Source organism: Symphalangus syndactylus, chromosome 11 (genome assembly GCF_028878055.3).
Source record: "Symphalangus syndactylus isolate Jambi chromosome 11, NHGRI_mSymSyn1-v2.1_pri, whole genome shotgun sequence".
Lineage (NCBI taxonomy): Eukaryota > Metazoa > Chordata > Mammalia > Primates > Hylobatidae > Symphalangus > Symphalangus syndactylus.
Genome location: NC_072433.2, coordinates 116,588,950 through 116,614,116, shown reverse-complemented (window position 1 = coordinate 116,614,116; position 25,167 = coordinate 116,588,950). Strand labels below are relative to the sequence as shown.

The 25,167-nt window shown below is 33.6% G+C and overlaps 1 protein-coding gene across 1 annotated transcript in view; it reads right to left on the bottom strand.

Annotated features, from left to right (window-relative positions):
• Positions 1–25,167, bottom strand: part of ADAMTS19 (ADAM metallopeptidase with thrombospondin type 1 motif 19) — a 278,081-nt gene that overhangs the window by 181,510 nt on the left and 71,404 nt on the right. The window contains exon 7 of the mRNA XM_055299284.1: positions 8,035–8,078. Within this exon, the coding sequence (XP_055155259.1) occupies positions 8,035–8,078 (44 nt within the window). The remainder of the gene's footprint in view (positions 1–8,034; positions 8,079–25,167) is intronic.

Below are 25,167 nucleotides of genomic sequence, written 5' to 3'. Positions count from 1 at the left end.
AAGGGAAATTCTAATAAATATTGCTTCAATAGGAGGAAAGTAAGATTAGGAGAGAGAACTGGTTTGTAAGTAAGAATGAAGAACTAATAAAAACCAATAAAATAATAAATGTGAATAAATCTAATTGAGCATTGACTGTAGAAAAACATAACATCTTGTGTGTTTTAAAAATCAAATAAGTTGTTTTAAAAATTGGTAACAGCCCACAATAAGGACAGGGGATATAGAATGTTTTAAGGGCTTTATATTCCTGAGAGAAAAGAAAAGATAAACTTTGGACTTGGATATATGTTTGCGTTTCTATCATAAACATGTCTTTAATGCATATAGGATTCTCTAAGGCATATGTGTAAGAATGTAATCAATGACGTCAAGCTGTACAAATGCCAGTTTTACTAAATACTGCCCAAAGTTCTCCAAAGTGATTATACCAATTTAAATTCACTCCTGAAGCACATTGTTTCCATAGATTCACATACTTGCCATCACTTTATAATGTAAGATTTTAATTTCATCAATCCCACTGGTGGATATCTGCTTGTGATCTGAACGTTCATTTCCTTTACTACTAATGAAGTTGGGCATCTTACCATTTTATTTTTTTTTAATTCACCCTTGATGTATTATCTTCCAAAAATGGTCTTTGGAGTCTTTTGCCCTATTTGGCATGTCTACTTCCTTGTTTGTTTCTTACTTACTGATTTAGAAAAGTTGTTTTTATACTCTGGGTTCTAATATTTTGTTGGTTACATGTATTGGAAATACTATTAATATATATCAATAATTCTAAGATTCACCTTATTTCACATTATAATGTCTTGAATAATATCTGAAAATTAAAATTAGTCATTGTCTTATTTAGTGACACATAAAGTAATGGTATGTCTTGAAATGAATGAAAATTGAAGATACTTTAAAATCCATGAAATATGGTATCCTCTCCCTGATAGAAGCTTGCTTTTGTTCACTTTCATTACTATATCTTTTAATATGCATACATTTTAAATATTAATATAGTTCCTTTATGATTAACATTTCTGTGTACTCTCTAAGAAATCTGTCTCTACATCAAAAATAGACTCCTGTTTTTACAAATTTAAACCATATGAATTAATCTCAAATTTTTTTCATGTGAATAACCATCTTAACATAATGTATTGAACTATGCCTTACCCAGTGATCTGCAGTATACATCAATTTCCAAATACGGGCAACTGCATTTTCATATTTTCTGTGTACTATATCTTAGTATCTGATAGCACAGGTTTCCTTCCTTCCCACATTTTTCTTCACCAGTATCTTGGCAATTTTCAGACCTATGTTCCTCTATACATTTAGAATCATCCTGTCTAGTTCCTTCGAAACTCTTGTTAGAATTTTAATGGAACGCATTGTATTAATAGATCAGTTTGAGGGAAATGAACATTTGTATCATATTTAGTCTTTCAGACAATGAGTAGAGTGTATCTCTTCATCAAGGTCTTCTTTATTGAATTGTAATATAGTCTATAATATTGTCCATATGTCTTACATATTTGTCATTAGGTATATTTCAATATATTTCATATTTTACATAAAATAAACAGAAGTTTTAATTTCTTACTGCCTATCACTAAAATAAAATGCAATTGGTTATTGCATATTGATTTGATATCTAACCACCAATTAAACTCTCCTATTTCTCATAATTTAATTCCATAATCTGTTTTTTTCTTTATGTAGATAATACAATTATCTAGTTAATTGTAATGCCTAAAATTTTCAGTGCATTGTCGAATAGAAGTGGTGGTAGCAGAATTGTTTCCTTGTTTCTGATTCTGAAAGGAATGCTTTTAATGCTCCACTGTTTAAAAGGGAAGATATTTACAAGTTGCTTTGTAAGTGACTTCTACTGGTTAATAAAGTTCCTACTTTTCTCAACTTTGCCAAGAGTTTTTATCATGAATGTGTTTTGAATCGTATGAAAGGCATTTTCTTTATCCAAACAAGATGATCATATGGTTTTTATCTTTAATTGGAATATGTAGTTACATTTTAAAATGTTCTAATGTTAAACTACCCTTGCATTTCTGGAATAAACCTGCAATAAAATAACCGTACATGGTTATTTAAAAAAAATTTTGAGATAATATCTGCTAGTATTTGGTTTTGACTTTCTTCATTTCTTTCCTAATAAAGAAGGGCTTATCATTTTTCTATTTTACTCTGTCCTCTTAGGATTTAGTAAGACATTTATACAGTTTTAATCCCTCCATTTTCAATTTTCTAAAATAGTTTGTATAACATTGAAATAATCCATCTTTGGAACATAGAAATCAACTGCAAAAATCATCAGAGCCTAGTATTTTCGTAGGTAGATTTTATTTTATTGTAAGTTTTTTTGAGACAGGGCCTCACTCTCTTGCCAAGGCTGGATGGCACCATCTCGGCTCACTGCAACCTCTGCCTTTGGGTTCAAGCGATTCTCCTGCCTCAGCCTCCCAAGTAGCTGGAATTACAGGTGCGTGTCACCATGCTCAGCTAATTTTTTTGTATTTTTAGTAGGGATAGGGATTCACCATGTTGTCCAGGCTTGTTTCGAACTCCTGGCCTCAAGAAATCTGCCTGCCTCAGCCTCCCAAAGAGCTGGGATTACAGGCAGGAGCCACTGTGCTTGGCCGTGGGTAGCTTTTAAAGAATTGATTCAATTTATTTAATTGTTAAAAGAAGAGATAGGATTTTTTTTTTTTTGGCTAATCTCTCAGCTAGAAATAGTTAACTATAATTAATCATGTTTGTTAACAGAACCTGAGTTTGTTATTCCTTATATATATTTATATGTCATGGTACCAATTACTACTTTTTAATCTAATCTCAACCTCTTTACCAGTTCTCAAAACTAACCATAGAAACAGAATTGTTGATACCACAGTTTAAAGATTTGAAATCACCACGTTTCTTTATTCTTTCTCTAAATGATGGAGGCAACATTAACTTAGAAAGTGTTCTGGTTTTCCATGGCTGCCTGTAATATTGCAAATTCAGTGGCTTAAGGTATCCAAATTTATTTTCTTGCAGTTTTCTATGTTAGAAGTTTGACACAGACCTCACTGGCTAAAATCAAGTGTTGAAAAGGCTGTTTGTGTTCACTTCTTTAGGCTCTTGGCGAGATTCTATTTCCTTGTTTTTGCATGTTCTAGAAGCTGATCACATTTCTTCACTAGTAACCCCCTCATTTTTCAAACCATCTATAATGAGTTGAATCCTTTTCATATTGCATCTCTGTCTTTCTTTAGTAATCATGTCTCTCTCTAACTCAGAACTTTTCTGCCTCACTCTCCCACTTTTAAGAACTCTTGTGACAACACTGGGCCTACCATGATAATACAGGATAATCTCCCTATTTCAAGGTCAGTTGATTGGCAGCCTTAATTCCATCCACTACCTTAATTCCTTGTTGCTTTGTACCCTAACATATTCATAAATTCCACGGATTAGGGCAAATACACTCTTGAGGACCATTATTCTGCCTACCACAAAAATTAAGGCAACTTCATAATCAATAGCAGCAAAGGGATAGTTGCCACTTGCATAATGAAATATACTTTATTTCCCTTGAAATTTAAGTATACCACCATAGTTCATTCAATCTAAGATTTTAAAAACTTTGAATTATATTACGACAACCCTGGTAAGCCATTCATTGCTAAATGAATCCTAATTTCAGGGATTTAAAAGGAAAATGCACATATGTTTTTAAATTGATATTTTCATGGGTTAAAACATATAATAGCATGTATTTTCTTCCATGATCTACATACTTACCTACTAACCTACCAAACCATCTACATAACTATATCAACAGGAAAAAGTGTGTAATTGAGAAGGTGGTAAAAATTATTTTTACTTTTTATCCCCCACGTAGCTTTTCAAATATAGGCCTAGTAAATAATTATAATTTATCAATGGAAGCACTTACTTAACAATATGCTGTAACATTAATACAGCTCAACTCATTTAAAATGCACAAATCTTTTGACTCAGCGAATGAGCACAATATCCTATTGTTTTAAACTTGAAATATTGGTAAATAAAATTATTTCAAAATTTGTAATTTGTCATTTCCAGTTTAATTCTATATCTTCACCTGAAGACATTTTTCTCACATTCAGTTTTCTAGTTGTATTTTTATCTATTGTATAAAAATGCTTTATGTTATAAAAGAAAGGTGACAGTACAGTCAGAAGATCTGAGGTAGAGTCTAGCACTACCATTTACTATCAGTGATTCTGGGCAAATCTGTAACCTCTCCATGGGGAGTAAGAGGATGTGATAGAAACTGGTGTAGATGAAATGCCAGTTAACTAGCTGCTTTGCAACTGTCACAGTTTCACAACATTCTGTGAGATAGAAGACATAGCCTCTATTTTAAAGGTGAGGAATCCAAGCTTTCAAGGCATTAGTGCGCCCAAATTTACATAGCCAATAAGTAGCATAGCCCTGATTTAAATCTAGACATCTGACTTCAAAATCTATGATCCTTTTGTTTTTCAGGGCTTTCTTCATCTGTAAAATAATAATGATAACAAAACTAGAGAGTTCAGATTTTGAGGGAATTAAATGAGATAATGTCCACGAAAATACTGTTTGAATTACAATGCAAAGCATAAATCTTACCATTGCTTTGAAAATACAAGCATTCCTCTCCATTTATAACTCACATTAATAATATAAATTCAAATCCTGTAAGTGCTGTTCTTTCCTCTTACTATACCTAGGAGAATAGGGAGAAGCATCTTAAAGTTATCATTCAACCCTATATGATCCAAACTAATAAATACTAAATCCACTTCTTTCCTTTCTCTTTCCTCTCTCCATATTTTCATTATAGAAAAAAAGTAAAATGGCTGACTTCACATCGGTTATAGATAAAAGAGAAAAGAAGTAAACAATGACTTAAAAGCATCTGTCAAAAAATATATCCCTTTGGATTACATGAGGAGATTTTAAAATGTGTACGAATAAATATTTTATTGATATTAACCCCAAATCACTTTGGCTTTGTTTTACTAGAGATTGATAGTTGTTAAGATGTTTGATAACCTATATATATGCTCATTTAATTTTTTAACAAGTCACAGAGCAGTTTACCAGCATTTTCTCTTAATAACAATAGAGAGGTTATTAATATTGCCCCATATTTTTTGCCTTGTAAATGAAAATATGAACATCAGGGAAGATTTTTATGCCTTAGGCTACAAGTAACGTAAAAGTCTTAAACTGGCTCAGTAATAAGGATATACTGACTCACATATTCGGAAACCCAAACATTAGACTAGGCTCCAGGGTTGGAGGATTCAACAATGTCATCCAGGAGAAAGAAACCTTCCATCTCTTCATTCTGCAGTATATGATGTCAGATTCATCCTAAGGATGATTTCCTTCCTGATTATAGTGATCAGGTTTGCATTCTTCCTTATTTATATATATTGGAGGCATATATGATCAAGCTCTAACCATCAAAAATGCTACCTTTTTCAGCTTGATGAGGCAAATATAGGGAACAGATCATATGTCTCAACCAGGGCAATGGCATGTGCTGACTGGCTTAGGCCTAGGGTCCTGAAACAATCCCCATGATAGACCTAGACTAATCATGACCCAACCCTGTAGGGCTACCCTTTCCTAACATAGCATTGCAGCTACACTATGGTAGATGCATGGATGATGAGGTGGCAACCACAATGTCTGTGTCTCACAAATGTCTTTATAAATCTTATAAATATACAGTTGTCCCTTTGTATCCATAGGGGATTGGTTCCAAAATCCATGGATGCTCAATTCCTTTTTATATGATGGAGTGGTATTTGATTATAACCTATGCACATCCTCTTCTATACTTTGAATCATCTCTAGATTACCTTTAATACCTAATATAATACCTAGCACTTACAAGGTAAGTGCTATGTAAATAGTGGTTATACTATATTACTTTTAATTTGCACTTTTTGTTATTGCTGCATTTTTACTTCTCATTTTTATTTAGACAAGATATTTTTGAACCACAAGTGGTTGAATCCATGGAGATGGAGTCCATAATACAGAAGGCTGACTGTATATGATTCTAGACATAGGCATAGGCAGTGTGACAAGAAGGTTTTCGTGGGGTTTGGGTGAAACAGATTACTTTGACTTGGTTGTTAGAAGTTTTTATTTTACCTCTCTTGAAGAAATACTTCAGAATTTTACTCTGTCAATACTACATAGGGAAAGACCCTGTCTATATTTGGGCTAAAGGAGAAAAATATGCCATACAATACGGAAGGGAGAACTAGGCTTTAGTGATGTCAGAGGTGCTGATGACAATCTAAGGAATCAGCAAAACAGAGAGAATTCAGGAAGGGCACTGGACTTTTCACACCCTATGCTGTAATATTTAAAACTGATTTTTTTGAAGATCTTTATGAACAGGACAAACAGAGCTAAAGATTCAATAAATTGCTTTCCTGCCAAATCTTACATACTCTGATTATCAGAACACATTGAGGTACTCAATTATTCAAATGTGTTTTAAATTAGGAAATAAGATTTACACATACTATATCACAAATATACACACAATTTTGAATTAGCAGATTTAGCAAGATGTGAAGTTTTGTTGTTATCAAAGCAGAAATTGGTTCTTCTTATTAGTAGCTGCTTACAGGCTATGAAGAGTCAGTTCGTGTGTATAGCTATGGAAGATGCCGCCTGAGTTGCTGATTTCTCACATATGCTCAAGCAAGGCAAGATGTTGAGCTGTCCCTATTAAAGAAGGCTTTTGGGGGCAACATTGCTGCTTACATGAAAGAAAAGGTTATTATTTTGAGACAAGCTTTACTGGTAATCAAAAGCTTCCATGGTTAAGGTAACAAAAACTAGATATCAAGTTTTAATTTCTGGAGATTCAGACAGGAAAAGAAGAAAACTGGGGAAAGCAGGCAAGAGAGTCAACAGTAGGAAGATGGTCCCTACATCAATTCCGCTTTTCCTTAGGTGCCCAGCTCTTTTTATGCCGACAGTTCCTTCTGAACCAAATATTCCCTTGATTCCATCATCATCCACTTTACATTATTATAACTACTTTCCATCATAAGTTTTATGAATAATACATGTGAAAAATCCTTATATTATCTAAGATTTTAAACATATGAGGAGGTTGATGAAAAATTAGGTTAATGGAACTAGTTAGAATTATCTTTTAAAATACTAATATCCCTATGTTCTGTTTCTACCCCCTTTTATTTATTGTTCACTTTATAAAAAAACAAATGACACAACAAAATGGTCAAGTTAAAATACTGCTCATCCTATAGAAATGAACCCTACATGCTATGCCAAAATTATATTACAACTCTTAAATGAACCTTACCAATAATATATTGTTACACACAGCTACATAACTTAAAATTAAATATAAATATTTGTATATAAAGATGGGGGTATCTTTGGTTAGATACATTTATATTTATATAGATACATTTTAAAACATGAACATATATGTGACCATTCTCTCAAAGTTAGAAGAACAGTGGTTTCATGAATTCTGTTGGCTATATTGTTCTGTTTTAGGCACTTTAGATATCTAATACAAATGGTGAAAAATTTGCCACTTCATGTAAGAAGAATCATACTGAATCAAGCAGTTTGTTTTGACACAGTCTGCAAAGGTCTTTAAGCATACATAACTCCAAAAATAATCTGTTATCCTGCAAATTAGTCAAACATAATAATAAAATTTTATTGAACCCATGTGTGATATCTGAGAAAATAACAAAAAAGGACTGATTATAGCCTTAAAGCATCACTTAAAGTTTGTCTCCAATATATATAGTTGATACATGTCTTTTACACTGAAGTGCTGACCAATGATTAAACATATAGGTAGAAAATATGTATGTCTGACATTTTGAAGTTATTCCTTTATAACCAGAACACAAATAATTTCCTATACTTAAACAAGTTTTATGTTCAAGTTCTCCAGAACTCTGAAAGTGTGAGAATTTTTACACTTACCAACAGTATCACATGGTTCATCTTTGTGCACACAGAAATCTTTCCTAGAAAGAAAAATAGAAAACTGAAATAAAGATAAATTATTTTGTACAAACAAAACATCATGTGACTCATTTTTAATAGTTATATGTTTAATTGAGCATATCTGTTATCTCCAAGAATCTAATAAAACTGTGAATAAGATTAATTTTTAATTCTAAGATATGGAAGACTAATTAAATTTTATAGCACATGATATAATTAATCCTCAGACATTAGACAGTTCCCATATGATGGACAATATTTCAAAAGTAGGATCTCATCTTGTTTTGAATTTGACAGTATTCTGTTGTTTTATTACAAAAAAATCTGGTATTGGGACAAGGCTTTCAATTTGAAAAATTACTGGAAGATACCTACTTTATGTAACACAAAAATTATTTCCAGATCAAAGATTTAAATGTAAGAAATACAACTTAAAACAACATAATATTTTCTATCATAAGACTGGCAAAATTTTTGAAAGACTGATAATCATTTTATTAATGGTATAAGGAAATTATTATTTTACATAAATGGGATCTATGTATAATATTTTATAATTTTTACTCTTTATGCTTAGTGAGCATTCCTAAGAATGCTTCACTCTTGTTATCAATTATTTAGGATTTCATAGAGCAAAATTTAATAGAATTCAGTAAGAGTTATAAGATTTGGAGGCAGAATATATGAAAGCAAAACTTTTAATCTACCTCTTACTAGCTATGTGACCTTAGGCAACTTATTTAACCTTGTTGTTCCTCTGTCACCTCATCATAAAGATAGAGGTAGTAATAATATCTACCACCTAGGTTTATTGTTCAATTTAAATGATTTAACATGTATAAAACCTTAAAAACTTAGATTACTGTGCAAGGGGAATGAATTAACACATAAAAGGTATTTAAAACAGTGCCACACACAAAGTAAGCTCTCAAAAGCTAGTTGTGATGTTTTTGTTGGGGTTTGTTTTTATTGATGCTATTAGTGTATCATAATATAAGCAACTTCTTAGCAATAAGCTTTTAGGTTCTATACAATTTTTACTATCACAAACAATATTACAGTAGGTTTTTTGTGTGTATATAAATGAGAAATGTAAAATTATCTTTTTAAAAAAATTTCCTCTCTTTGTTATAGGATCTGAAAGCTGTATCTAAATGATAAAAAAAAATGACTTTTAAAATTAAGCACAATACTTTTGCCTATTTACCAATGAAGTCTACATTGATCTTTATAATGGTTAGCTTTCAATTCACATCTTGCTTGGCTCATCAGCAGCATTTGTGATTTAATACATACATATATCGATATATGTATCGATATATGTATATATAGATATATGTATATATAGATATATGTATCGATACATAAATATGTATCTATATATGTATATATCAATATATGTATGTATGTGTGTGTGTTGGTAAATGTTCCTTGCATATTAGAAATGTATATTTAATTTTTTGGAGTGCAGTTCCATATACGCTCATTACATTTAGCTCTTAAAAGCTCTGATACACAATTGTTAAGTAGAATAATCAATTCTGGATTGATTTTTACATTGTACTGATAAAAGACTGTTAAAATTCCATTGTGGTTATAATCTTTTGATGTTTCCCTGTGATTCTAATTTTTGCTTTGTTTATCTCAGTTTATTGTTTATTAAGTACTCAGTCTCTAAGTTTGATTGTTTATTTTGAACTATTATTTTTATTATTGTGTAAAATCCATATGTTTACTTTGCTAAGGTGGATTGTGTCTGATACTAACAAATATTAATATACAGTACTGCACTAATATATGCTTGTCCTATCTCTTTCATTTTGTTTTCAACATCCATTTTCTCTGAGTCTCTTATAAAGAGCACATAGTGAAATTTTTAAAAGCTAGGTATATAATATCTTTTAAATGAATTTAATCCTTTTCTATTATTGATGTGTTTGGATTTCTATTATTTATGATTTCTATTTACCAAGTTATATTTGTTTGTTCTTCTTTTTCTCTTTCTTCCTTTTATTTTTCACTCACTTTTTTTGGCTACTTTGAAAGTAACATTAAATTGTGGTTGATGTGTGATTCCTTTTACATTTTAAAGTATGATATATTTGTTCTCTATTGCTGCTGTAAAAATTCCATAAATTTGGTGGCTTAAAACAACACAAAACTTTAACTTACAGTCTGAAGACCAGAAGTTTGAAATGGGCTTTACTGCACTAAAATCAACGTGTCAGCAGTATCATGGTCCCTCTGAAAGCTCTAGATGAGAATGTTTCCTTGCCTTCACTAGCTTCCAGAGGCTACCCAGGTTTCTTGACTCAGGGCCTCCTTCTGTTTTCAAGGCCAACAATTGCGTCACTCTGCCCCCTGCTTCCATCATCATATGACCCTCTCTGACTCTCCTCTCTGTCTCTTTTCCTCACACCAGGATAATCTCACCCCCTCAAGTTCTTACTACAATCACATCTGCACAGTCATTTCTTCCATACGGGATAACATATTTTCAGGTTCTGGAAATTAGAGCATAAACATCTTTTCAGGGGATGTTATTTTTCCTGCCTACCACATATCCTTAGAATGTCTAAGGCTCTTCCTCCTGAAAAAGGCAGGATCATAACTTTTTTTAATCCAATCTCTCCCTTCAATTTTTCATGTGTTTTTAATCTGAAATTGTGGTTCCATCTTGATTTTTCAAATCTAAAATTAGTTTCTTTTAAAAACCATCAGGGCTTATGTAGCAATTTGCCTATTTATTTAGCAATTTATTTTCTCAGTTATACTTTACTTTCTAGACATCTCACTATTCTTTTTCTTTAAGTACATTCTTCAGCATCTCTTCCAATGAGGATCTAACTATGAATGGTAAACTTTGCTTGTTTTTTCTTTTGCTTTCATTTTTATTATTTTGCATTTATTCATAACTGAATAGTAACTGAGTTGTTATAAAGTCAACTTTATTGACTCTCAACACACTGAAGATACCATTTCATTTTAGTCTAGCATTCATAAATATTGATTAGAAGTCTCTGATTATAGTTTTTGCCCTTTTTTCATGCATTTGCTTTCTGCTTAATTTTTAACACTCTTTCCGTCTTTATAATTCTACAGTCTCACGAAGATGGGTCAAGGTACTGATTTTGTTTTTATTTATCTTCTTTGATACTTGGTATATTTTCAACTTAAAGATCCATGAACACTTAAAAATTCTTAGCATTATCTATTTAATCCCTCTGACATTCCATTCTCTTCTCCTAGAACTTCTTTAGGAATATGATAGTTCTCATTCTGATGTCTGTAGTGCTGAGGCACCTTTGTGTATTTCCATCTCTTAACCACTCTATGTAGCCTGCTGGGAGAATCCCTCAGATCTATCATCCAATCCACTAATGCTCTCTTCAGCTGGATCTAATCTGCTCTTCAATTTAGAAATTGAAATTTTAAGTATACGTACCATATTCCATATTTCTCCCTGAGAACATTTATTTTCATCAGTTTTCAAATCAACTGTTTTTCCCTAAAATATCTTATTCTCATATTTTGAAATTTTTGATTGTTTTTAATTAGGTAGACATGCTTGTTTTATAATCCCTGTTAGTACTTTTTAAAAATTATTATTCTTTAATATGCCTCTGGGTTCTTATAATGGAATATGTTGTCATTGGTCATTTTGGAATTGTATTATGAACTCAGTCAGTGGGATGTTAACTGTGGTTGCCTCGTGGTGTAAGTTGAAAGAGAGTCCCTTCAGAGCAGTTTTGCGTATGCTTTCACTAAGTGCTTCAATTTTGAAATCAGATTCATGGTAATGAATACCCAGAGGAAGCATTTTTGTCCTCACCTGGGGTCATGGATGAGGCAGAATGTTTCCTTGTTCACAACCTGTGCTTGCTGGCAGAACTTTTACCAGTTCATACTTTTATTAAGGATCTAAGTATCTGCAAATTCTAGTTGTGTGTAAGCATTTCAGTTCCACTTCCCCACTTTGCACAGATTCATTAAAACATAAAAACCTAGATTTTTTTTAGTTCAAAAAACTCCCTCAGGGAAGCTACCACATTACCTTAGATGCTTACTTAACTTGTTGCCAGAACTTGCTTTGTTTTTGGCTCATCTGTGCATGGGAAAGTATGCTTATTGTATTTTTTGCTATGGTTTATAGATGTTCGTAATGGGAACATTTTCTGATTATCTAGACAGCCGGATTCTCACATAATTAAAAGAACTGGACTTAATCTGTGACCTACCATATAGGAATGAAGTGCAGTAAAATGATACATTAGTTTATTGTTAGCATTAGGTCTAAATATATATAGAAACAAGCCATATAGGCCTTATTTTATTATTACATTTTATATCATGCAGCTACTTTCACCAAATGCTTTAAAAGACTGCAGAGCTGCCTCAATAAGATGTTCAGTTGATATTTAATAGCTTTTCAAAAATGTCTTTCAACAAGTGGGGATTATTTTACTTTTAAATTATTGTAAAAAAGTAAGTGATTACTACAATATTGTTATTTTTCTTCCAAATGGTTGGAGATAGAAAAAGATATTTGTTGCTAGCCGTGAGTATAAGATAGGGATGAAGTATTTTAATATCAACATTAATTATTAAAATTGTTCTCTGTTTCTCCTGGCAAATTCTGAAAGAGATGACTATATGAAACAAATATAGACTCAATTATGAGAGTAATGTGGAAAAGGTAGAGCTAAAATAGAGAAGATAAAACATAATCTTAAATAATATCTTTTCAATACAAGGTACAAAATGAACTTAATATAAACTTAATTCATTTAAATCACACCCAAAATTTAGGAATACATTTACCATTCTTTAGTTATGAATAACAAAAATAATCCAAGTATGATAGGTTATCACATGAATTGCTTCATGAAGTATCAGTGGAAGATGTATTATTCCTGTGGTTCTCTTAGCTGAGAACACTCCTCCATTATTTCATTAGGACTTAAGCAAGGGAAAGACTCAGGCTCGCTTGCATGTTATCCCTTCTCTCTTTCCTTACTTAATTAACTTCACCTTCAAATACTTGGCTTTAGTTTGTTTTAGTGGCCATGTTTCCCCTACCTCTGTTTGCCTTTATAATGCATCCAGAGGAACCTTTGCTCTAAAGAGGGCCTGCTGCCCACTGCAAAGCTCACCTCATTATACTGGCAAGGGAGCAGGTTATCCCTAAAACACAGTAGACATAATGTAACGTTACACTGTGCTGTCTACTGATTACTGTATATTTCCAGACAACAGAAACAGTATAACATGTTTTTACCAGTTTGTACAAATTTTAGTGTTTTTCTCAAATATGCTATTATTTTTGTATTCTAGTAAATCCAAAAACTAGTTAATCCAGGCTGGGTGCGGTGGCTTACGCCTGTAATTCCAGCACTTTGGGAAGCCGAGGTGGGCGAATCACCTGAGGTCAGGAGTTCAAGACCAGCCTGACCAACATGGAGAAACCCTGTCTCTACTAAAAAAAATACAAAAAATTAGCCAGGTGTGGTGGCGCATCCCTGTAATCCCAGCTACTCAAGAGGCTAAGTCAGGAGAATCACTTGAACCCGGGAAGCGGAGGTTGTGGTGAGCCAAGATCATGCCATTGCACTCCAGCCTGGGCAACAAGAGCAAAACTCCTTCTTAAATTAAAAAAAAAAAAAAAAACAAACAAACAAAAAAAAAAACAACTAGTTAATCCATTCTTGGTAATTTAAAGATGGCTGTTAGCACTTGGTGCACTAATCTTCACTTCTTTTGTATATATATGATATAATCCTATCAGGTTTCTTGCATACTCCTTAAAAGTCTACTGACCCAACAGAATGGATGTTGAAAAGTAGATGCATTTTTTGGTAAGTTATTAAAAAGTAAATAGGAAAGAAAGCAAAGAAATTTTGATGAAGTAAATAATTTGTCAGTATTGGGAGTTTTAATATTTATAACTTTTATTGTAAATATATATATATCTTTCTGAAAATATGTACCAAAATTAGAAGGAAAACTCTAGATAAATGAGGGAAGATACATCCAAATTTTATCTCATAAAACATAATCACTATAGCTGCCCTACCCCAAACTTTTCCCATGGTAAACAGCATGCAACTACTTTTTCCAAGCAGTCACCATCCCCTTCAATATACAAGATACAAAACAGGAAACCTTGTAAGTCTGGGCAAGAGAAGGCTGCTCTCAATCAGAACATTTATTCCCAGGATTATAATGGAAGGTTTTTACAAAGCCATATGGTTCCTTCATAGTCCTGAGGTAAATCCTGTCCTTCCCCAACTCTAGTCCCTAGCATCTTTCCACTGGCAAATCACTTTGTATTGCATCATATTTTCTGGTCAGTGTATTCTAGTCATCAGCTTCCAATCATAGGATTATCCCCCAACACTAAAACCCATGTTTTCAGAGGATGGAAAAGAAATAATATAGTAAAATATGAATGGCTCTGAATCATCCAAACTCAGTAGATGAGATTCCTAGAGCTTTCCTCTTTGCTATCTTTCCTGATGCCTGATTCTTCAGTTCTTCCTTTGATTCTGAGAATATCGAATCAAAATAAGCCAACTATTTCTTCTGTTGCTCAACTTAGGCAAAGTTGATCTCTGTGGCTCAAAAAAAAAAATATCCTAATGATAAAGGAAAATAATTTCTGCTGGCAGCAAAACATTCCGTCTCTATATAACTATAGATGAAGATGAATGGAAAGGTTTTCTAGCATTATTATTATAAATAAATGACAAAATATCATTTCTCTGCATAGGAAACTATAGAAATCAAATATTTATGAGAACACCACTCCTGGTGGTAGAAGTTGTATACTGCATAATTCTATGGACACATTTATAATACACAACATAAATGGCTCCCTCTACTGTTGTGTAGTGTATGGCCTATATAACTGAATATTGTGGGATACATTAAGTGTCTCTAATATGCCATGTACTAAATAAGGGGAAGGACACAACAGAGAAAATAAAATAGGCTTCTACTTGAAAGGCACAGAAGTGGATAAAACATATCACCTCTGTAATGTGATAAGGGTCCTAGGAGCAGTGAGAAAGAAGTCTGGGGAGTTATATTAAATAATGAATAATACTGAATAAAATGGCAATGCAAAAAATTAAAGAACCACATAAAATCAAATCTTCACCTTAGGGTCAAGAATCACTAAATGTAAAGTATATTCAGATGTAAGGGGAAAGGGATTTGGGGTGATTTTTCTAAATATATAATACATCATATCATGATGCATGAGGCTGCAACATGACTATTTGATTTACATAATGTGAAACATGGGACTTCATCTGTAACTAAACAACATGATACAACTATGACAAATGCACTGCTTATTGTCAAGGGCATTTAGAGTCCACCACATAGCCAATTTCTGTTCACTTAGCAAACAAATGAAAAAAGCACATTAAAAAGAAAAGAAAAGAAAAAAAAACTCTAGTTATTTCATCCAGAAACGCTAGAAGTACCTCTCACAAAAATTGAAGAATAAATTGTCAGGAGCATTATAAACCAAAGATCAGACTATAATTCTTAATATTCAATTCTCCAATAATCATCTTCTTTGCAGAAGACCAAAGTAATGTATTCCTAATTCAAAATATTCAAATATTTATTTTATGGGATGGGGATAGAGATTATTTGCTGACTAGACGTTTGATCATGTGGATTCAAATTCTCTTATTTTTGGCTCATGTAGACTCTGTGCGCCTGAAGTCTGCATCATAGAGTTTCATATGTGAGTTTATAGAAATGATACTGTTAGACTTTGGCAACTGGGAGGGCCAATAAATTTTGCCTAAGTTCTGATTTATGTTGAACAAAATGAAATGTAGCCTTTAATTTCCAAGAATGAAGATGCATCTGAGAATAAGTCTCACTGTAGAGTTTAATAGTGCCTTGGGATATACCTATAAATGATTCATTCAAAAATTATTCTGTAATTTGTATTAAATCAAGCTATTTTTGTGATTTCTATGTTTTATTAAATTTTCTCCTACTTGCCAATGGCATTAGTTTGAAACTAACTTTCACATGTATTACACGTAAACCAAAAGCATTTCTGTAAATAGGAAAGGCAAAGCTATCATTAATAAAATTGAATTTTAAAGAGTATTTTCAAAGGGCATAAAGATATATGCCTTCTCCATGATTTCAATGAGAAATGTGAAACTTGCTCTAAGAAATCATAGAGTTGAGAGTTAAGAGAACATGTTTTGTGTTTTTGTTACTATGAACCCAGAATCATAACTAGGTCAGCTTTAAACTATTTACTTTATTGTACTGCACAGGACAATATGACAAATATATGACCTCAGATAGGTTTGGATTTGTAGAAGCATTATGCATTTTAGCTGAGACCAAACTTGATCCCTGAGCTAAAATTTCTTCCTACTAATGTATGCACATAACCCCCAACATTTGCTGGTTATCTACGATGAGCATTTACTAGAAACTGAGCCTGGTTCTGAGTTTACTCTGCCAAATACGGATAAGAACATGCAATTCATGGAGATTAACATTTTTTCTTATGTTATTCTATTTTTCACAGCTTTCTTACAAAGCTAAATAGCTGATCATCTTTACCCTAACTAGAAAGGGATATTTTTTCCTTAACTACACGAAGCACTCATTTAATCTTTATTAACCAAATGGTACTAGGTCACTTAGGAATAAAATATTCTCTTTAGTGGGGTGATTTTTCACTATTATGGCACTGGAAACAGAAATATGGAGAAAAGGTGATCTTCCACAGAAACCTTGTCCCACAAGTGAGTAAACGGAGAACAGTTTGCCAGTATTTGTCAGTATTTTATATATGTGTACCCTTTGACAGAGCAAGTACTTTTTAATCTACCCTAAATAAATACTATTATAGCACATGTTTAAAACCATATATAAACATATTTATAGAACATTTTCTCTAACAGCAAACAATTAGAAAGTTCTATAAACAGATAAGTAGTTGAATAAATCAAGATACTTTTATGCAATATATAGTATGTCAGCTCCCCCTCACAAATGATGCAGACCCATAGGAATGCATCAGTTTCCCATTGCTGCTATAACAGATTACCATGAACTTAGTGGCTTAAAACAACACAAATTTGTTATCTTGTCAGAAGTCAAGTGCAGGTCTTAATGGGACAAAATAAAAGTGCCATAGAGCTGCATTCCTTCTAGAGGTACTAGGGTATAGTCTATGTCCTGGCCTTTTCCAGCTTCTAGACATTGCTGGCATTCTTTGGCTTTTGACCTGTTTTTCTGTCTTCCAAAGTGGGTTTATAGCATCTTCCAGTCCTTTTCTGACTTTGAACTTCTGCCTCCCTCTTCTTTATTTTAGGACTCTTGTGATTACATTGAACTCACTCAAATATGCTAGGATAATCTGCCCATCTCAAGATCCTTAATCGCATTTGCAAAGTCTCCTTGCCATGTAAGATGGCATATTCACTGGTTCTGGAGATTAGAACGTGAATATTTGGGGAGGAGGGACATTATTCTGCCTTCCACAATAAATGACATAAAAATACTTGCCAGACATAATAGTAAAGTGAAAAAACAAACAAATAGAGAAAACTGTGTATAGCATGAAACAATGTTCTGTACATACACACCAACTCTTAACATTGATTACCTTAGGGTTGGAGAGCAGGAGTAGAAGTTGGTAAAAGTTAATTTACTATGTAAACACTAAGGTGTTTCTTTTACTTTTACCATAAGAATATGCTTATAATATGACAATATATTTAAAAGTTACATTTAACCTTGTGCCATGAGAATATGCATTACTTGGAAAATAAAACCATATTAGGCTACATTTCCAAGGAAAATATATAAAAATAAGCAATCGTTTGAAACAGACTTTTAAGGGAAAATACGGATTATAAAACAGTATGTAAAATGACTTCAACAATATAGATAACGTTCTGTTTCCTAAGTAGAGGGGTAAACAGGCAGTTGTTAATTATGTTATTCTTTATGCTCTTTGTATATATGAAATATATCACACTATGCTTTCTTCTTTTCCTTTTAATAGAATTCTTGTGTTGCATAGCTACGGAAAGCTAGCAAAAAGGGAGGCAATAATGAAGAGTGGTCAGTTCAAGATGCTAGTTTTAAGGGTTTTTAATACTAAAAAAATTGGGTGCAGAAAATTCTAAAGCTTTTTTTAAAGTTTTGAAAGAAAAAATGGCATTGGAAATAAGGAATAAAATTAATGCCACAATATATTTTGTTGGTGAGAAACAAAACTTGTATGTAGACTATGATCCCAAAAAGGTAAATCCATGTATTTAATTATATAAATACATAGGAAATACAACTGATGAAATATACTTTAAAATGTTAACTATACTTTTTCCTATGTAGTGGGACTATAAGCTAATTTTTATCTTTATTCTTGTACTTACCAATTTTCTGTAATAAATATATTGCATTTGTAATAAGAGAAAATTATAAATCAGTAATCAAATTATGATTTTCATCTTCTTTAGTCTCAGAAGCAATATTTCTCAAATCTATCACTGTTAAGAAGGAAGAAAGACTTGACAAATGCAAATGTGTAACCTAGACTCACCTCAAACCTTATAACCATAAGTCTCCTCTCCATCCATGCAAATCTTTCCATCCCTTCTACCAACTTCAATTTACTACTCTTTTTTTTGTGAATTTTTTTTTTATTATTATTATACTTTAAGTTTTAGGGTACATGTGCACAACGTGCGGGTTTGTTACATATGATTATATGTGCCATGTTGGTGTGCTTCACCCATTAACTCCTCATTTGGCATTAGGTATATCTCCTAATGCTATCCCGCCCCCCTCCCCTCACCCCACAACAGTCCCCGGTGTGTGATATTGCCCTTCCTGTGTCCATGTGTTCTCATTGTTCAATTCCCACCTATGAGTGAGAACATGCGGTGTTTGGTTTTTTGTCCTTGCAATAGTTTGCTCAGAATGATGGTTTCCAGCTTCATCCATGTCCCTGCAAAGGACATGAACTCATCATTTTTTATGGCTGCATAGTATTCCATGGGGTATGTGTGCCACATTTTCTTAATCCAGTCTAACATTGTTGGACATTTGAGTTGGTTCCAGGTCTTTGCTATTGTGAATAGTGCCACAATAAACATACGTTTGCATGTGTCTTTCTAACAGCATAATTTATAATCCTTTGGGTATATACCCAGTAATGGGATGGCTGGGTCAAATGGCATTTCTAGTTCTAGATCCCTGAGGAATCACCACACCGACTTCCACAATGGTTGAACTAGTTTACAGTCCCACCAACAGTGTAAAAGTGCTCCTATTTCTCCACATCCTCTCCAGCATCTGTTGTTTCCTGACTTTTTAATGATGGCCATTCTAACTGGTGTGAGATGGTATCTCACTGTGGTTTTGCTTTGCATTTCTCTGATGGCCAGTGATGATGAGCATTTTTTCATGTGTTTTTTGGCTGCATAAATGTCTTCTTTTGAGAAGTGTCTGTGCATATGCTTTGCCCACTTTTTGATGGGGTTGTTTTTTTTTTCTTGTAAATGTGTTTGAGTTCATTGTAGATTCTGGATATTAGCCCTTTGTCAGATGAGTAGGTTGCAAAAATTTTCTCCCGTTTTGTAGGTTGCCTGTTCATTCTCATGGTGCCTTCTTTTGCTGTGCAGAAGCTCTTTAGTTTAATTAGATCTCATTTGTCAATTTTAGCTTTTGTTGCCATTGCTTTTGGTGTTTTAGACATGAAGTTCTTGCCCATGCCTATGTCCTGAATGGTATTGCCTAGGTTTTCTTCTAGGGTTTTTATGGTTTTAGGTCTAACATGTAAGTCTTTAATCCATCTTGAATTTTTGTATAAGGTGTAAGGAAGGGATCCAGTTTCAGCTTTCTACATAGGGCTAGCCAGTTTTCCCAGCACCATTTATTAAATAGGGAATCCTTTCCCCATTGCTTGTTTTTGAGAAGTTTGTCAAGGATCAGATAGTTGTAGATATGCGGCATTATTTCTGAGGGCTCTGTTCTGTTCCATTGATCTATATCTCTGTTTTGGTACCAGTACCATGCTGTTTTGGTTACTGTAGCCTTGTAGCATAGTTTAAAGTCAGGTAGCGTGATGCCTTCAGCTTTGTTCTTTCGGCTTAGGATTGACTTGGCGATGCGGGCTCTTTTTTGGTTCCATATGAACTTTAAAGTAGTTTTTTCCAATTCTGTGAAGAAAGTCATTGGTAGCTTGATGGGGATGGCATTGAATCTATAAATTACCTTGGGCAGTATGGCCATTTTCACGATAATGATTCTTCCTACCCATGAGCATGGAATGTTCTTCCATTTGTTTGTATCCTCTTTTATTTCATTGAGCAGTGGTTTGTAGTTCTCCTTGAAGAGGTCCTTCACATCCCTTGTAAGTTGGATTCCTAGGTATTTTATTCTCTTTGAAGCAATTGTGAATGGGAGTTCACTCATGATTTGGCTCTCTGTTTGTCTGTGATTGGTGTACAAGAATGCTTGTGATTTTTGTACATTGATTTTGTATCCTGAGACTTTGCTGAAGTTGCTTATCAGCTTAAGGAGATTTTGGGCTGAGACAATGGGGTTTTCTAGACATACAATCATGTCATCTGCAAATAGGGACAATTTGACTTCCTCTTTTCCTAACTGAATGCCCTTTATTTCCTTCTCCTGCCTGATTGCCCTGGCCAGAACTTCCAGCACTATGTTGAATAGGAGTGGTGAGAGAGGGCATCCCTGTCTTGTGCCAGTTTTCAAAGGGAATGCTTCCAGTTTTTGTCCATTCAGTATGATATTGGCTGTGGGTTTTTCATAGACAGCTCTTATTATTTTGAGATACGTCCCATCAATACCTAATTTATTGAGAGTTTTTAGCATGAAGCGTTGTTGAATTTTGTCAAAGGCCTTTTCTGCATCTATTGAGATAATCGTGGTTTTTGTCTTTGGTTCTGTTTATATGCTGGATTACATTTATTGATTTTTGTATATTGAACCAGCCTTGCATCCGAGGCATGAAGCCCACATGATCATGGTGGATAAGCTTTTTGATGTGTTGCTGGATTCGGTTTGCCAGTATTTTATTGAGGCTTTTTGCATCGATGTTCCTCAGGGATATTGGTGTAAAATTCTGTTTTTTTATTGTGTCTCTGCCAGGCTTTAGTATCAGGATGATGCTGGCCTCATAAAATGATTTAGGGAGGATTCCCTCTATTTCTATTGATTGGAATAGTTTCAGAAGGAATGGTATCAGCTCCTCCTTGTACCTCTGGTAGAATTCGGCTGTGAATCCATCTGGTCCTCGACTTTTTTTAGTTGGTAGGCTATTAATTATTGCCTCAATTTCAGAGCCTGTTATTGCTCTATTCAGAGATTCAACTTCTTCCTGGTTTAGTCTTGGGAGAGTGTATGTGTCGAGGAATTTATCCATTTCTTGTAGATTATCTAGTTTATTTGCGTAGAGGTGTTTACCCAGTACAGGAGCACCCAGATTCATAAAGCAAGTCCTTAGTGACCTACAAAGAGACTTAGACTCTCACACAATAATAATGGGAGATTTTAACACCCCACTGTCAACATTAGACAGATCAATGAGACAGAAAGTTAACAAGGATATCGAGGAATTGAACTCATCCCTGCACCAAGCGGACCTAATAGACGTCTACAGAACTCTCCACCCCAAATCAACAGAATACGCATTCTTTTCAGCACCACACCACACCTATTCCAAAACTGACCACATAGTTAGAAGTAAAGCACTCCTCAGCAAATGTTAAAGAAAAGAAATTATAACAAACTGTCTCTCAGACCACAGTGCAATCAAACTAGAATTCAGGATTAAGAAACTCACTCAAAACTGCTCAACTACATGGAAAATGAATAACCTGCTCCTGAATGACTACTGGGAACATAACGAAATGAAGGCAGAAATAAAGATGTTCTTTGAAACCAGCGAGAACAAAGACACAACATACCAGAATCTCTGGGACACATTCAAAGCAGTATGTAAAGGGAAATTTATAGCACTAAATGCCCGCAAGAGAAAGCAGGAAAGATCCAAAATTGACACCCTAACATCACAATTAAAAGAACTAGAGAAGCAAGAGCAAACACATTCAAAAGCTAGCAGAAGGCAAGAAATAACTAAGATCAGAGCAGAACTGAAGGAAATAGAGACAGAAAAAACCCCTCAAAAAAGCAATGAATCCAGGAGCTGGTTTTTTGAAAAGATCAACAAAATTGATAGACCACTAGCAAGACTAATAAAGAAGAAAAGAGAGAAGAATCAAATAGATGCAATAAAAAATGACAAAGGGGATATCACCACCGATCCCACAGAAATACAAACTACCAATTTACTACTCTTAACCAACTTTATTATGGTAAAACTTACATAAAATACGCACAAGTTAAATTAGAAGATTGGTGAATTTTGACAAATGTATAAACCCGCATGTATTCAAAGCAATATATGCCATATTTCCACCACTACGGAAAGTTCCTTCTGCCTTTTTGCAGTCAGTGTTCCCACCTAAAGGTGGGGACATTTGTCACACTACAGGTGAATTTTGCCTATTTTCAAACTCTATATAAGTGGAATCATCCTCTGATCGGTTTCTAATTTGGCTTTTTCACTCAGTATAATTTTTTGTTTTTTTGAGGTGGAGTCTCACTCTTTTGCCCAGGCTGGATTGCAGTGGTGCAATCTCCACTCACTGCAACCTCCGCCTCCCAGGTTCAAGCAATTCTCCTGCCTCAGCCTCCCGAGGAGCTGGGATTACAGGCACGAGCCACCACGCCTGCCTAACTTTTGTATTTTTGGTAGAGACAGGGTTTTACCATGTTGACCAGGTTGATACTGAACTTCTGACCTCAAGTGATCTGCCTGCCTGCCTAGGCCTCCCAAATTGCTGGGATTACAGGCATGAGCCACCACACCCGGCCTCAGTATAATGTTATTCATATTCATCCATCCATGTGGTTGCATTTATTAGTAGTTTGATGAAGAGTATTCAGTTGTATGAACACACAATACATCCATTCACCTGTAGATGAACATTTATTTATAATTTTTGGCAATTATGAAAAATTATGAAAAAAATTATGAAAGATTCTATAAATTTTCAAGTTCAATTTTTTAGGTGAATAACATTTGTATTTTTCTTAAGTAAATATCTAAGAAGCAGATGTGGGCTAAATGGTAAGCAAATGTTTAACTTTATAAGAAACTACTCATTTTCCAGTGTGGTTGAACCATTTTATAATCCCACCAACAACTGAGGAGTGTTCCATATCCTCACCATCACTGAGTATTTTCAATTTTTATAACTGAAGCCTTTCAAGTGGGTGTGAATTTAATTTGCATTTTCCTAAGTATTAATGATGTTGAGTATCTCTTTATATGCTTATTGGAGATTCATATTTCTTCTTATTTTTAAGAGGTTAACATATTTTTGTATTTGTATATGTGTATATACACACACATGTAAACATTCTGGATACAAGTTCTTTGTTAGTATATGCATGACAACTATTTTCTCAAATTCACAAAAGATCTGAACATCTTTTGAACGGGAAATGGTTTTCACTTTTAAAAATTCCAGATGATTGTTAATATTTCTTGAGTAGTACTTTTTTGTATCCCATCTAAGAAATCATTGCCCTCCTCTTGTTCATGAAGATGTTCTTTTTTTACTACAATAGAGTTTTAGCTTTCATGTTTAATTCTATGATCCTTTTTGAATTAATATTACACATGTTAAATAGGACTGATACTCATTTTTTTCACAAAGGTGTCCAGATATTCCATTTGTACCATTTGATGTATTCTAATACCATCTGCTGAAAAGATTATTTTTATAACTGAATTATGTTGGTAGCTTTATTAAAAATGAATTGACCACATATATGTGGGTTTATTTCTAGACCGTTTATTTTGCTTCATTGATTTGCATGACTTTCTGCCAAAACCATACTATCTTGATTTCCAAACCTTTATAGTAAGTTTTGAAATCATATAGTGTAAGTCCATCCAATTTGTTCATATATATGTATATATAAACATTATCATTCCTGTGACAGAATGGGAAGATTTGGGGTTTTTGTTTGTTTGTTTGTTTGTTTGAGACAGAGTCTTGCTCAGTCGCCCAGGCTGGAGTGCAGTAGCGCAATCTTGGCTCACTGCAACTTCTGCCTCCCAGATTCAAGCAATTCTCGTGGCTCAGCCTCCCAAGTAGCTGGGACTACAGGCATGCACCACCATGCCCAGCTAATTTTTGTAATTTTAGTAGAGATGAGATTTTGTCATGTTGGCCAGGCTGGTCTTGAATCCCTGGCCTCATGCGATCTGCCCACCTCAGCTGCCCAAAGTGCTGGGATTACAGGTGTGAGCCACCACACCTGGCCTCAATTTGTTCTTATTTTTCAAAACTTTTGATTCTTCTAGGTCCTCTGCCTTTACAAATTAGCACTGGAGTCAGCTTGTCAATTTCTACAAAACATGCCTGAAAAGGTTGTTTTATTGGGAGTATATTGAATCTATAAATCAATTTGGAGAAAACTGACATTTAATGATATTTAGTATTCCAATGAATTAATCTGTATTTAGATATTTAATTTCTCATAACAGTGCTGTATAGTTCTCATTTTAGAGGTTTTACACATATTTTACTAAAATTTTTCTTAAGTATTTTATGGTTTTGGAAGTCACTGTAAGTTTTTTCCAATTGTTCACTTCCAGTATATATAAACATAATTGGTTTTTGAAAACTGATTTTACATGATGTAGCCTTGAAAACCCAGTTATAAATTCTAGCAAATTTTTGCTAGATTTCTTAAAATATTCTTTGTACTATTTCATATCATCTGTGAATAAGAGACATTTTCCTTTTTATTCCAAATATGTATGTTTTTCCTTTGTTTTTGTTTTTTTTTCTGCTTTACTGCACTGGTTATGATCTTCAGTATGATATTGGATAGAAGTGGTAAGAGGGGACATCCTTACCTTGCTTTCAGTTGTAAGGAGAAAATGTTCAGTTTTCTCCTTTTGCTGTGATATTAGTTGTAGATATATTTTTTGATAGATACCCT